This window comes from Pelodiscus sinensis, chromosome 2, assembly GCF_052426305.1.
Source record: "Pelodiscus sinensis isolate ZL-2025 chromosome 2, ASM5242630v1, whole genome shotgun sequence".
In the NCBI taxonomy this organism is placed as follows: domain Eukaryota; kingdom Metazoa; phylum Chordata; order Testudines; family Trionychidae; genus Pelodiscus; species Pelodiscus sinensis.
The window spans coordinates 155,222,259-155,238,486 of NC_143053.1; the positions used below are offsets into that span (position 1 = coordinate 155,222,259).

Here is a 16,228-nt window from a genome sequence, read left to right on the forward strand (position 1 = left end):
CATTCCATACATCTTGCCTACCCACACGCACACTTTACAAAGCTAGCTTGTTTAAACCAGGAACCTGGGTGCTATCAGCTTGTCCTCTCTTCCCATGAGAGGACACTGAATAAGCAGGTAGGCACATTCTGTACCAACCAACGTTCCCATTGCAAATATACAGCCATTGCAGCAACACAACCTGAAACTGACAAAGGCATGGATAGCCATGATGATGACGACATCTGAAGGAAAAACCTTGTAACCTCCTAGCAAAGCCCAGAATGAAAAAAAAATCACTTTCAAATACTGTTTACAAGACAGGACCCCTTTGTGTGGCACAAAAGTGAATCAGTCAGATGTGTCCTCTTGAAGAAACGTGGCACTTCCCCCCACTCTCTCTTGCAAAGCCTCCACGTGGTTCTCTTTAGGGGTAGACTGGGGCTAGGAATTTAACCTGGGTTTAACTGGTTAGGCTCCGTGTTTGTCACCTAGGTTGTGCAAGTCATGGATTCTGTGACTATCTGCAACCTCCACGACTTCTGCAGCAGCCAGTGTGGCTGATTGCAGCACTGCCCAAGCAACGGGCTCTGTGGCTTGTTTCTCAGGTCTCCCCAGGGACAGCCACACCATCTGCTGCTGAAGCAACCCAGAAACTCAGGCAACCCAGGGACTGTTCAAGCAGTGGCCAGAGCATCTGGCCCTAAAAATCACCTGAGAAGAGATCTCGGGGTGACCAGAAAAGTCACTGCGTGGTGGCAACCATCAGTGGTCCCCAAACAGCCAGAGCATATGCTGTTCAGCAGCCACTGCTACTGGCCTGGCCCGGCCCCGCCCCGGACACTCTTCCAGAAGCAGTCCCTAGAATGCTCCCCAGCAGCAACTCCTACAAAATTTAGTTCATAGGCTCTGAATTTTTTATCATTGCCCAGGACCTGTCCATGACTTTCGCCCTTAACTGTGGTTTTCTGTCATACAGGATAAAATAATCATGTCTGAATATTCACTCTTGTGTCTTAATGTCATATTAATTCAGATTGCTAGATTGCAAGCTGTCACATTGTTCTGCAAGTTTGTTCAGCAATATTTTGCAATGTGAAAAAGTTAAATCCTACCTGAAATAATTCAGGAACTAGGGGCAGACTCACTCACATCCAATGGTTCAACGTTTTTAGTGCAACTCAGTTAATGTAGAGACCTACTATTAGGCAGTAGGGTTGCTAATGCAGAATTTTATGTGGAGCTCTACTGCAATTTCTACTTCTAAGGGCAGGAGGATGGAAGGAATCATAGTTTACACTTGTGCTCATTAATTAATGGTAATTTTACAAGTGCCCCTCACACTCTGCTGCAGTAGCTAAGCTGTTCATTGAAGAGTGAATTGCACAGTCTCATGAGTTGCGCTCTGAATAGGTGCTATTAGGCAGTGCTGCAGTACAAAATAATAAATAATAAAACTAATAATACATGATTCCCTGAAATGTGAATCTACTCTGAAAAGTTATTTAATAAAATGGTATTGGGGGCTCCTATGTTTATTATTCCTCATTTACTTCCAAATCAAATTTTTTCACTGTAGAAGTAAAAGGATATGTTTTCTCTAACCGCTTGCCCTGCAAACTCAACCTAGGATCAGGAAGTTGAGCTGGGTTTAGAAGGATTGGAGTCTGAGGATTAGGATTTTCTCATCTGGAGATATAAATTAGCTTCACGGGAGCTACAGATGATTTGTGAGGGAAGGGGAAGAAAAAGCACAGCAAGTGGTACAATATAAATGAAGACTGTTACGACAAATGATCTCAGCGCAGAAAAGAATACAAGGAAGGTATTTGCCCTCTACCCCCTTTTTTGTATTCAGCGTGCCCCCGTTTTGCATTTCTGATTGCATACAGGGCACAGAAGCAAACAGGTCTCCCTTTCCAGCAATTCCTCTGACTTTGGGCAACTCCAGTTCTTGCAGAACCATCATGACCATTCCTTGCAGCCCCCATTGTAATAGGTATGTCAGGGTGTTAACAAACTGTACTGCACTCCGGTTATCCTTAGCTTGTGTATAGACCTTATGTGGTCAAAAAAGGCCACAACAGCTGATGGGTTTCTCTAATATATACCGGAGTCTGTGCAGAACCAGCAACCAAATCCTGTTTGTCTTTCCTCCCAGTTGTTCAGCTTGAAATCCGACCCATAGACTCCTTTGAAATGTATCACAGGCATGTCTGCACAGGAATGATTATATGTAAATTACCCATATCTGCTCCCAAAGTACCTTGTGTGTCAAATCTGCAGTAGTTACCGACAAAATTAATCCTGTTGACTTTGCTACTCTAGCGTAGAAAAAAAAGTGCTGTGTTTAGCTCTGTGTTATATATCACAGAACAAACTTCCAGCTAAATCCCAGAGTCCAGTTGTTTGTTTTTTTATTGTGTGGTTAGGTGATTGCCCCACACAGGTAGAAGGGTTCAAGAAGTCCTCAGGAAGTCTATCCAAAACCCAACCAGTGGAAGGCCTGCAGAGAGCCAATCAGGAGGCTTGTTGGTGCAGCCAATCTGGGGTATGGAGGGCCATATAAGAAGGGCTGCTCAACAGAGCACAGTCAGTCTGAGTTTTCAGTCAGTCTGTCCTTGGAGTGCAAAGGAGAAGAACTGGCTGCCTTATAGGAGTACCTCAGATGGAGTAGTCCTGGGCAGGGGAGCAACAGGGAGTAGCAGCCTGAGGACTGCCAGACTGAGATTCCTGATACAAAGGACCGGGAATATGCTAGGGCTACTAAGAAATGGCCCAGGGAAACAGGCAGTAGGAGTTGGAGGAAGAGCAGCACATGCTGCCAGATATAGGGTTCCTGGCTCAAGACCTGGAGTAGTGGGTAGACTTGGGTTTCCCCACTTGCCACTGAGGTGAGTGGCTGTAGCGAGGACTGACAGGTCCATTGGAGGATGGGAAAGAATCAAGTGGGACACAGCTTCAGAGTTGTGCCCAGAAAAGGACACCATGAACGAGGGAGCAACGTGGGTCCCAGTAGTGGAGCGGAGGTAATGTCAGTCAGATTAGTTTAGAGGAAGGCCCATTGTTGAACTGCAGAGCTAATTTCCTGAGAGGACCAGCAGGAGGTGCTGCCATGGTGAATCATGTGCCCTGTTACAATAAGCAACAGGCTGTGGGTTTTGTATGTATGAAGTTGAGCTTCCAATGCTAGTTTAGTTTAGAAAACTTATTATTGATTGAGGGAATATAAATATGGCCTATCACAATATATGTTTATAGTTACTTTCCGATACTTTAAATTATAGTTGTTTTCTGGACTATAAAATTACTATTGTAATTACAATATTATATCCCAAATCCAAAATGCCTAACACTATATGCCGGTAACTGCATCATCACTACTTGCTTGAGTATATTTTAGGTTGCTTCCTGGGCCATGTGACCTACTAAAGATGCACCAAAAAAAGAGAGGAATCAAGAACGTTTAGAAGTTCCATGAGATGTCTTACTGTCCTGCTGGCTAAACCTAAATTAGCACCAAAGATAGGATTCTACATAGAGACCACCTGTTGTTCTTAACTAAACCACTGATTATAGGATTCAAATCCTGTCTTATAGCATTATGTAAACCTGTGTTTTGCACTGAGGTGGATAATTACATTTAAAACACAAACAAACAAACAAAAAAAGCACAAAACCACATACAGACAGAGTTGTTCACACAGTCCTGAATAAACTACATCTCCAAGTCCACGTTTTTTCAATTGTGTACCTTATATGGCATTGGCACAAACTACTCCTAGAGAAGCATACTGAGGAAATTCTGGTAGTGTTTCTCACTGTGGTTTTCTGCTGCTTCTGCTGGTTCTTCTTTTTTTTTTACATGCAATTCTTAACATATTCTCAAGCAGCAACCCTGTTTATTTTGTGAGACTGTAATTAATCTGCTCATAATTAAGGCCATGTTTTAGTCATAAGTATATTTAGTAAAAGTCATGCAGAGGTCATGTGCAGTAAATAAAAATTCACAGCCCTTGACCTGTCCATGACTCATGCTACATACCGCTAACTAAAATATGGGCCATGGGTACTCTGTGTGTGGGGGAAGGGGGAGGTGGCAGGCCAGGGCCTAAGAACCCGTTTGGTGTGGCAGTGAAGGGGGATGGTGTGTGTGTGTAGGGGGTGGGGGGCAGACTCCCTACCCAGCTCCCCAAAAGCAGCTGGCATGTCTCTACAGTTCCTAGGGAGAGGAAAGGCTACAGGGGCTCCACGCACTGCCCCCAGCATGAGCCCTAGTTCCGCAACTCCCATTGGCTGGGTACTGTGCCCATGGGAGCTGTGAGGGCAGTGCCTGCAGGCAGGGGCAGCATGCAGAGACCCCCTGGTCTTTCTGCCTAGGAACTGCAGGAACATGCTGGCCATTTTCAGGGATCCCCATGCCATGGTAAGCACTGACCTGCACCCCAACCACCTGCCTCAGCCCTGAACCCCCTTCCACGCCCAAACTACAGCTGCTGCTGGGGTAAGGTGCAGTGGCCTAAGACTGCCACAGCAGCGGCTAGTGCAGCTGGCCCAGGGGCTGCCTGAGCTGCTTGGGCAGTCCCAGAGCCAATGGAGACAGAAGTCACAGAAAGTCACGTGATAGACCCACAGCTTTATTCATAATGCACACCCCCAGCAGCTTTGCAGACTAACGGAGCCATTTGTGAGTTAAATGGTTGATTGTACCTGTCCAGGGGAATAAATCTGGATATTGGCAGGAAATGGTGAGATTATGTCTATAACTGAGAACTAAACTCTGATTGCTCCCTTACAGAGTCTCTCAATATGTATCATTACATGTAATAACATCTAGGATTTGAAGGTAATTCCCTAGCAATTCTACATACAGGCTGTGAGAAAATTTCCCAGAGGAAATGGTGAAAGTCCCAATGCACTTTCATCTCTTGCTTATAGAAAGGAGGTGGATAAGAAAATACATACATACAAAATAATGAACAGCACAGAGATGGTAGTGTTGTTGCTCCTCCTGTTTGCCCCCTCTCATAGAGCAGGAACAAAAAAGACAATCAATGAATTTGAAAGGCCACAATTTCAAAGCTATGTAAAAATACTCAACCTGTGAAACTCTTTGCCATAAAGTCTCATTAAGGACAAACTTTACATAAGATTCAAGAATGGTGAGATATTTATACAAATAATGAGGACATACACTGGTATGCCAGGCAGAAAATATAAGGAGTATAAACCTTCATAAGCCAACCTCGAACAGAAAGGGCTAGGAAGCAACTTCACCTACTGAAAGGTTTGTTTATAATTGGCCACTGCTGTATTTTTTGCATTTCGTTCTGAAGTATCTGATTATGATCAGTATATGGGATTAGACTGACTACTGGTCAGATTAATTATGGGTTCCTATTCATTTACGAGTTTATATAATTTATTATGAGTCTTTTATAATTCATGCAGACAAAATACACAAGAATCTCCTGCAAAGAACAAGCATGTAGGGAAGTGGGCAAGATGACCTAGGTTTGACTACTGTGATTTTATAATGAAGTGAAACATTATAAATAATTGAAAAGCAGCCTATTTAGAAAGAGGCAAGTCTTCAAGTCATCATTGTCAAGTCCAAGTCAAGTCTCGAGTCCCTACAGTTCAAGTCTCAAGTCAAGTCTCGAGTCCCTAAAGTCACTTTCGAGGCAAGTCCCAAGTCGAATCTCAAGTCTTCATTTAAAAATGTCAAGTCACTTTTGTACAAGCCATCAATATTGGCATTTTCGGACAATTTTTTCACCAAGTCGATTTAAGAAAATTAGCAAGTCTCAACTCAAATCTCAAGTCACAAACAATGAACCCGAGTCGAGTCTCAAGTCAAGTCACGTAGGCGACTTAAGTCAGACTCGAGTTCAAGTCATGGGACTCGAGTCAACAACTCTGGAAATAGGCTTCATCTTCCCCTACCTGTCAAAAAATGCTTGCTTTAGAGATGGAGAAGTAAAAATGCCTTATAACTGGCTGTGTCTACACAACCAAGTTTTGAAAACAAAACTTATGTTGACCCCCAAAAGTCAACAAAAAAAAAAAAAACATCCCAGAGGTTGTTCACACTAGCTCCCTCTGGGGATGTAAAATCCCAGTTAATCAATTAATGGATTAAACCTGAGGTTTATCTGATTAAGCAAAATCCCAGGGGGGACTGCTCCAGCTGCCAACTCCTAGGCCTCCCCCCTACCATGTGTGGTGTAGCCAGCTCCCAAACCCCATGGGGTAAGCCAGAGGCGGGGGTTTGCTCCTGGGTACCAGTTAACCAGTACCCGGTAAGCATCATCCAGTAAGGGTGATGCTCACTGGGTAACCTGTTACCTGGTTACCTATTCACATACCTAGCTCCCTCTGTTGACAGTTCATGTCCACACTGGAGGCACCATTATTGACAGTGTGAGCAATGAACTGTGGGCATATATCCCACAGTACGGTGATGTGCAAAGGCAGAGCTGATCTTGGAATTCCCTCCGCGTTCTCCCACAGCCTCCTCAGCTGCAGGGAGAGGAATCATGAGTAGTTCTGTGAGCAATCTGCGCTGAGGAATGTCAGAGCAGCACATCAGCCTGCAATCAGAGCTTTCTTGCACAAGAGTGTCCATACAGCGTGCATACTCTCTTGCGCAAAAGCACGTTGCTTTTGCGATGCACTTTGAGATCTGGAAACGCTTTTGCACAAGAAGTTTTTGCGCAAGAACTCTTCCACAAAAGGCTTCTTGCACAAAACCCCTGAACTGTAGACAAAGCCACTGAGTTTTAAAAACCTGTCTATATTCATCCAGGACCAGGTGGGTTATGCTTATTGCTTTTAATGTGTTATGCTTTCTTATTTCCCCTTTGTTGTTAACTTGCACATGCAGTAACTTTCTCTGTTTATAGCTAAGACAGTCCCAACAACCATTACAGGTAAACTGGTACAATTTTACTGCAAGTAAACAACTTATAACGGGAAGCTGCATTCTTGGCTCCCAGTGGCAAGAAAACTTGCCCTTAAAATATCACTGTCCTAGCGCATCATTGCAATGAGTCAACTTGCTAGTTATCAAACAGCAAATGCCAGCAAATTTCTTTCCCAGCCCTATAAACATCTCCAGAGTATGTCTGTTGCCAGCTAGTAAAACAGTCTGGCATTAATGTATTAAAAGACCAGATCACTTCTTTCCAAGTTGAAGACATTTCAAATATACATTGAACTATTGCTGCTTATGCATTTCCATCTTGGCATAAATGAATGGGCATCAAAATCTGCTGAAAAGTAAAACATTTTGTTACAGCCATTAATCCCGCATATCTAATTTCCCACCGCAAGATAGCACGTGAACAGCAGACTGTTCCAGGGACTAGAGTTTGAAATGCAGTACAGAAATATTGTCAAAAAGAGACACATGAAGTGTTTCTTGCATTACAATAGGTAATTTTCCATACAAATCCTCTCACCTTTTCACCACTCTTGGAGATAAACCACATCCACTCTGATTTAATTAGCAGTGATGCCACCCTCCCATCTCTGTATCCCGTTTCTTTTTCTTTCTTTTCTCTTCAGCATGTGAGGAAGTGAGTTGTAGCTTGTGAAAGCTTATGCCGTAATACTCTAATAAATGTATTAGTCTTTAAAGTGTCACCAGACTCTTCCTTGTTTTTGCTGAAACGGACTAATATGGCTACCTTTCTGAAAACAAATGTAAAAATCTGTCGGTGGGGGATTCTAATAAAAATGTATAACAAAATACTATTCTTGCTAACTGGCATATCCCTTCCTCCCCTCCTCCCACCCCCCAAAAAAGAAGGATGTTCTTTTAGTTATTTTAAACTGTTAGTAAATATGTATTTTTACATCTTATTTGGGATCAATGTGGCGGGTTTAATATTAATCATTAAAATCTTGGATGGGGAAATGAAGATTTGAATGGAATGGTTAAGTCTCAGAAAGTTGATAAAAGCTTACTAAATGATTAACATCTTGGGAGGGTTTTGCATTTCCACCTTAAAAAGGACAGACCAACATTTCATACTCATCACTCTTCAGGGGCACTGGGAAGTATGGTAGTCAGTGTTCCCTGTAAACTATGCACTTCTGCAGCACTCAGAAGAGATTCAAATGCCACCCAGCTGCTTAACCAGGTTTTTTGTTTCTACGTGTGGTGCACATTCACACATATCTTCGTGCACATACAAATATTTATTCCACATATGGATGGATGAGATTAGAATGAACATTAATTGTAGGGCCAAAGACTGAAGCACATGGCATGTCTCTATGCACACCTGGAAGTGGGAGGTGGCTCAGCATTGTACACCTACCCTCAGTACTGTCCTCAAAGCTCCCATTGCCCGGAAGCTGGCTAATGGGAGACATAGGGGGTGGTGCTATGGGTGTGGGCAACACATGGAGACACACTCCCCTACTCCTGATGCCAACAGCAGCTGGCCATTTCCAGGAGCGGCGTGAGGCCATGACAGGCTGGCAAAAGCCTTGTGGTAAGAGCCTGTACCTCGCATCTCTCTACACCCCAAACCTCTGCCCCCCGGTCAGAACCATCTTCTGCACCCAAACTCCTTCTTAGACCTCACATCCCTCACCCTCTCCTCCATGCCAACACTGCAGAAGTCTGGAGCTTCCTACTGCACTCAAACTCCATCCTAAACCCCGCATCCCCTCCAATAACATAATTGAAATGTGAGGCCTGTGACAATTTTCCAAAATTTGTGGAGTGCCTCCCCCCCCCCCCCCGTGAAAATTATTGCCCCCTACTAATATAGCTGCATCGCTCAGGGATGTGGATTTCTCACACTCTTAGAATAATGCAGTTATAGCAGCAAAAGTTTATAGTGTAGACCTGGCCGAGGTATCTCTGTGTTATCACACATACCTACCCCAAAATAACACTCAGACCAACAGCTTTTGGGAGGGTTCTCACACACCTTTTGTTTTAAGGTTAGGATTAAAATTTTATGTTTAAAATTAGGTGTGAACTCACCCTTCAATTAACCTGTCACCCTCAATGAGGTTTTAATCCAACCCATAGCAAGGTTTCACATAGCTCATAACAATACACATCCATTACAATCTGATTACTTTGTTTTTCAAAAAACGTTTACAGTGATCTGCTCCTAACATAGGTAAGCATTATATGTACTCCACTGTGAAGAGAAGTGACCCAAAAGTGCTGTTAAACTGTCCCTATATCTCTACACTGAAGACCAACACTTCATTCCGAAATCAAAGTTATGGATCACATTGAAGAAAATGGGAGTCTTGCCACTGACCTTACTGGTACCAAGATTTCATCCCAAGATTAGGTCTTGAATGAAAATGTAAGAATGGCTTTATGTTGTGACTCTTTCCCTTTCATTCTGTAGAGCTGACAGCTATTTCAGTCAAGAAGTATGTGAGAAAACATCTACAATGCCTCTTACTAATAAGGAATACCCATTAATGGGACAGTAACTTTTACAGTAGATCAAATAACACTGAATTCCAAAGGAGTGCAAGATAAACTATACAGAAAACATACAAAATTAGTTGTTCTGTGCTACACTATTGTGATTTAAGTAGACATTAATATCTCATACTCAAAAACTTGTGTCTTCTACAGCGGTTGTATTTTTTTACTTGCTTGGAATTAAGACCTCAACCATTTAAAAATGTTAGTGCTGTTTTAATCCATAGCCAATAACACTGCCTAGGCCTAACCAAGGCTTTAGCTATGGATGTGGTATATCACTTTGGGTGATGCAACCTGTATTTTTTTTTTTTTTTTGAGACCTGTCTTTTTCAAAGTTGGGTGAAAATGAACAAAGGAACTCTGACCTAACAGCTTTACAAGCAGGATAGGAAGCAAGGTTCTCTTTTCTATAATCAATCAAGAGTCCTTGCAAGAATTTTAGTTCATCAAGGGAAGATGTGGAGATCTGAGTTTAGAAGACTGTTCTGCATGGACAAACCCACAGAGCATACCACAAATGAGGCTCCCAAACTAAGTGTCTCTAAGGAGTCATCAATCATTCTTAGAAGAGTAGAAGAAGTATACTCTGTTTGCCTCATTGGTCTGAGGAAGAGGACCAATGAGGCAAACAGAGTATACTTCTTCTACTCTTCTAAGACTGATTGATGACTCCTTAGAGGCAGAAGAGTGTGACATTTGATTTAACTCATGGATAAAACTGTTTGCTCCTGTATATCTTCAAGTTAATTTTTTTCAGGAATCTGAGCTATCCCCTTTTAACATTTTTTTAAAAGCCTCCACGGTTATATGATTAAGGAATTTGTGACAAAATAAGAAAATATATGTGCAGATTTTTACAAATGATTACGTATTATATGTATTTTAATGGAAAAAGTATATAACACTCTGCCGTTAGCCACTATCAATGCTTGCTTGCTTTTCATAAAACCTAATGCACGTGTGGATCAGCATTTCTTAGTCCTCGTTAGAGAGTGATATTTCAATTTTACAAATTGACGCTACTTCTGTTGTTGGTTCCTTCTTTTCCTTTTTAAGGAATGTATTTTTGTCTGACTTGTTACATTGAAAAAATACAATTAGCATAATTTTAAACTATGATCTGATCACCATTTTTAGTTTCTAACTTTCCAAATATGTTTATTTCTCCGAATATAACTTTCTTCAATTTTATTTTGACAAAAGCAAACCTCTTGCTCATTGTCTTATGATGTACTATACTAATTTTCTGTTTTAAGACCAGATTCTGATAACCTTCCTCATGCTGACTGCTACAATCCTTACTCCTCCATTTTTCCTACTGAAGTCAATATGAATATTTGTGCATATGAAGATAGTTAATCAATCACTTCAAAGGTACACTGTGACCGGGCGCCATGGCCCTGCACTTCAGAGACCCGTGCAGTGGCCTGGCAGGGAGGAAGGAAGGCGAAGGTGCCCGCATGCGCTACGTGCTCATACGCTGCGCAACAGCTGTGAAGAAGGGAGGTGAGAGAGGCCGCTGGCTGGAGAGGTGGCGAGAGGCTGAGCACAAGCACAGTGAGCCGCCAGGTGGCTAGGCAGCCAAGAAGGGCGGCACCCAGGCATGACGTAACACCAGGGGTGCCAGGATTTAAAAAGGAGAGGTTTTGTCGACATAGTCCCAGCGGATGGACCCTCCGATCTATTAAACATGACAGCGCAAAGACTAGTAAACTAAAGTTAAGGTCAAAGAGTGCAAATAAAATGTAGAGGGAAAAGCAAAACCTTTACAGACACCTTACCAAGACCTTGCTGAAAATAAAAACAATCAACAATACAGCTAGTTCTCCATAGGAATACAATTCACAGGTACTACAGGTATGGTTACACCATAGCCATTACAGTGAATGTTAATATTAATGTGAATATTCTTGCAAAGTAAAGCACTCATAAGAAGAGCCATACAGGGTCAGTCCAAAGGTTCATCTAGCCCAGCATTCAGTCTTCCAACAATGACTTATGCCAGGTTCCCCAGAGGGATGACAAAAAATAGGTGATTATCAAGTGATCCATCCCCTGTCACTCGTTCCCAGCTTCTGGCAAACAGAGGCTGGTACACCATTATTGTCCATACTGGCTAATGGAGCTATCCTCCATGAATTTATCTAGCTCTTTTTTTAACTCTGTTAAAGTCCTGGTCTTCACAGCATCCTCTGGCAAAGAGTTCCACAGGTAGACTGTGCATTGTGTGAAGAAACACTTCCTTTTGTTTGTTTTAAACCTACTACCTATTAATTTCATTTGGTGACTCCTAGTTCTTGTGTTATGGGAACAAGTAAATGACTTTTCCTTATTCACTTTTTCTACACTAGTCATGATTTTATAGACCTCTGGCAAAAGCCTCAGAGGCACGGGACCCTGCCGCTGCTGCGGCTTTGCTCCCGGTGCCTCTGGTCTGCTGGGGACCATCTCCAGCAGACCAGGGACACCGGGAGCAAAGCTGGGGAGGCGGAGGGGCGCTGGGGTATAAGACGAAAACCTATCTTTTAACTAAAAAATTAGGGGGTCGTCTTATACACCCAGTCGCCTTATACGCCGGAAAATACGGTATTTTGTTGCCTGGTATAGCAGGGTGGTCACCCCATTTCAGGCATGAAAAAGGTTAAAATAGCCCTGGGAGAGGGCTGTAGACATACATATCTCATAGAGCTGGAAGGGACCTTGTGAGGTCATTGAGTCTAGTCCCCTGCCCTCACAACAAGACCAAGTACAGATTTGCCCCAGATCCCTAAATGGTCCCCTCAAGGATTGAACTCACAACCCTGGGTTTTAGCAGGCCAACGCTCAAACCACTTAGCTATCCCTCCAGCTATGGGACAATCATAAGAGGCCTTGTAGCAGCCTATCAGATCCCAGGAGGGCCATATAAAAGAGATGGCTGGCCAGGCTGAGCACATTCTCATTCTAGCCCTGGAGATAGAAGGAAACAGCTGCCTGCTAGCCAGGGTACCACACAGACAGAGCAGTATTGGGGAAAAGGCAGGGTGAGCAAGGGGAGTTCCAGCCTGAGTAAACCCAGGCTGAGGCCCAGTGACAGTAGTCTGGGGGATACTAGGGCTTCAGGGAGGCAGCCACGGCAGGCAAAGGCAGCAGGTCCACACCCCCTTGCCTATGATGAGTGGCCATTTCAGACTGCAGTCTGCCTCTGAGGTAAGAGGCTAGATAACAACTGGTAGTAGGGTCACTGAGGCAAGGTAGGTAGGGGAGGTTGGGGATCCCCTGAAGGGGAGGACCCCAGAGAGTGGGGGCACTGCTGTGAGGCAGTACCTGGAGGAAAGAGTGCTACAGTCTGGGAGGGACAAGGTGGTGGAGAATAACAGGTAAAAGTAGATGTGACACAAGCTGGAAAAGTGAACTCCAATGTGGAGCAGAGCTAATTCCCAGAGGGCTTGTTCGCACTACAGAGAAGACAGAAACTGCCACAGTCAATCTTCCAAGGTTCGAATTAGCAGTTCTAGTGAAGACACGCTAATTCGAACAGAGAGGGAGCTCCTGTCAGCGCCGGTAGTCCTGCTCCTCACGAGGAATAAGGGAAGTCAATGGGAGCGTGTGCTCCCCTTGATCTCCCGCTTTGTGGACAGCACCAAAACATGATTTAAGATACTTCTACTCAAGCTACATAATTAATGTAGCTGGAGTTACACTTCTACTCGAGCTACGTAATTAATGTAGCTGGAGTTGCATATCTTAAGTCATAGTTACAGTCTGTTTTGGACTTAAATATGTTGAGCAGTTGAGTATCCTCTGCAAATTTTGCCACCTCACTCAATACTTAGGAAATGCCAAAAATAAGGTTCCCTGTGCATTATGATTAGATGTGGTTGGAAATTTTCCAACTAAATAAGTTTTATTATTCATCAAATCAAAACCTATTTTGTGGGAACCAGTATTAACAGCTTTTTAGCTGTGCACAGTTTTGCAGGTTCAGGATGAAATGTATTGTCTAAACCACAGAATAGTTTATACTCCATTGGCGGGGGCTTTCACCTCAGATGTGGAATATCCAAGTACAAGTCCTTGCTTAGACCAGACTCCAAATGCAAGTTTCCTTCTCCCAGATGAATGCTCTAATTCTGACACTATTGGTTTTTCTGGGATGGGTCTCTCAACTTTTTTTTCTATTGGAGCTGGCTTGTTTTGAATAAATAATTAAATATTCATTGGAGAAGGGAGAATAACCTGAGTCTTTCACATAAATGTCCTGACCAACAGATCATAACATCAATGTGGGTTATTTTCAATTATTCCCTTACCAAAAGGATGAAATAAATGTCATATTGAATACCATGGAGATGCAGCAGTAATGTATTCACTTACCTGAAATATTTGTTTCAGAGAGAAAAGTGCCCGTCTCAGCTCCCGTCCATTGGAATTGTAGAGTTTTTCTAAAAAAGGAACAAGCAAAAAAATTCAACATTAACAAGACTTCCAAAATGGGACAGAGTGGAAAGGAGCAGGTGAGGAATGGTTGCAGTGTCCATTTATTTAGCTGAGTGTATTCCTCTCAGAATAGCCAATCTTTTTTTTTTCCACAGCTATAATACCCATCCATCAAACAGCACAAATAAAACAGTAAATTATTCATGGCCTGAATGAAATTTCCCAGAAGAATTTTAGGAAAGGTCAGTAGAAAATGAGGCTATGAGAATTCTTGAAGTGTAATCGGGTCTAACTTTCCTTTTAAAGATAAATTTAAAGCCTGTGAAAGATACTAGACTGACTTCCCAGCAGCTCCACTGCAAGCTTCCCCACACTGCCCTTCGAATGAGCCTCAATCCTGTCCTGGAAGAATCATTTTTAGGGAATGAAAGTGAACTTCAGTCCTCATGTCTATGCAATCTTTGACCATTGTTCTGTCATGACTAACCATCATGCTAATTAGTGCGAGCTTCATGATTTGGAAAAATCTAATGGAAAGTAGATTGAGGACATACATCTCCCTCAGATCCCTCATTTTATACAGTCTAACACCCAATGGTGGTAAGTGTAGGTCACTACCATTCTATCTACACTTGAACTAGTGACTTACAAGTAAAAGCATCTACATCCCCATTATCAGTCCTTGAGCCACTGAATCCCCGGATGTTCTCTTCCTGTGTCCTCATTTTTGTCCTGGGAATTCCTTTCAACTGCCATGTATTTGACGATACTTAATACCAGAAATATCTGGAGAGTTTGTACTGAGCATAATTCAAAACCATGTTCGTCTCCCTTAAAATATATTTCAGTTTCTCTCTCATTCTCCAGCTGTGTATAAAGACATAGAGCAGAAACATTATTTTCATCATTCAATAATAAAGCATATTATATGGGTTGTTCTTCCATTAATGTGTGGTAATAGAAAAATAATGAAAAGCGGGAAAAGTAATTAATTTTTAGATGGACTGAATTAATATTTTGTGAAGGCAATTAAACAAGAGAAGCTGACTTCTCTTTGCCACTCCCACATGGAATCTAGGGGTATGTCTAGACTACATCCTTCTGTCGCCAGAGGGGTGTAAATTAGACATACCGAAATTGCTAATGAAGTGGGGATTTAAATATCCCACGTTTCATTAGAATAAAAATGGCCGCTGCTTTTTGCCAACATGGCACTTTGCCGGCAAAAAGCGGCAGTCTAGACGGGGATCGGTCGACAAGGAAAGCCTTTTCCAACCGATCCTGTAAACCGCATTGCACGAGGCATAAGGAATCGGTTGGAAAAGGCTTTCCTTGTCAACCGATCCCCATCTAGACTACCGCTTTTTGCTGGCAAAGTGCTGCATCGGCAAAAAGCGGCTGCCATTTTTATTCTAATGAAGCGTGAGATATTTAAATCCCCACTTAATTAGCAATTTTGGATCGTCTAATTTACATCCCTCTGGCGACAGAGGGATGTAGTCTAGACATACCCTAGGAATCTAGCCTTGCAAAGGATGTGTCTGAAGTATGCTCAACAGCTTTAAAGAAGCACTCAAAGGTGGAATCAAGGCTCAAATGACTGCAGACTGTGGATATTCCTATATGATCAGATAATGCACCATCAGCATCAAAAAAGAGTGTGCAACTGACTTAAATACATCTTCCCCCACCCCCAACTTCCCTTTGTATATTTATGTACTACACTAAATACTATACAACATTCAATAACCACATTTTGTTTTGCTTTCTGGAAAGGATGCAGAAACATTAGGCATTTGAGGATTTCTGACATTTTTGCTCAGAGACTTTTCATTTCCCATTAAATCTAAGAAACTTAATTTGAGAAGACCAGGGGGTTAATGTGATAAAACACCTTCTATTCCCAGTAGTCTCATCCAATCACACAAGTAAAACTCAAGTAGTTGTTTATAAGCCTCATAAAGCATTTTGGTCATCCCAAACTGCCTTTGGCTTTGAAGGCAGAATGTGTAGAACTGACCCAACTGTTACAGCTGTTAGAACCATTCCTTTTCCTTGTAGAGTTTATGGATTCCTGACAAAAACATCGGAGGAAGGGATTTCACTTACAACCACAAACTGCAATCTTTAATTATTCTGTCTTAAAAATATACTGGCATGCATAAGTGCATGACATTTATTGACATGAAAAAGAGGAGTCTTGTCAGGAAATCTTAAATAATAATATTAATTTTTAAGACCTTGTTTGTTGACCTTACATGCTATACAGCACAAAACCATTTCTCTGTGAAATACATCTCCATCTGGCATTTGTTATAACTAATTTCCCTCCCTTCGTTTAAGTCACTGGTATAAGCA

The 16,228-nt window shown here is 42.4% G+C and overlaps 1 protein-coding gene across 11 annotated transcripts in view; it reads right to left on the reverse strand.

Moving 5' to 3' along the window:
* Positions 1 to 16,228, reverse strand: part of FHOD3 (formin homology 2 domain containing 3) — a 592,306-nt gene that overhangs the window by 284,599 nt on the left and 291,479 nt on the right. For all 11 annotated transcript variants that reach the window (XM_075921655.2, XM_075921653.2, XM_075921652.2 and 8 more), the window contains one exon: positions 13,808 to 13,875. In XM_075921655.2, the coding sequence (XP_075777770.2) occupies positions 13,808 to 13,875 (68 nt within the window). The remainder of the gene's footprint in view (positions 1 to 13,807; positions 13,876 to 16,228) is intronic.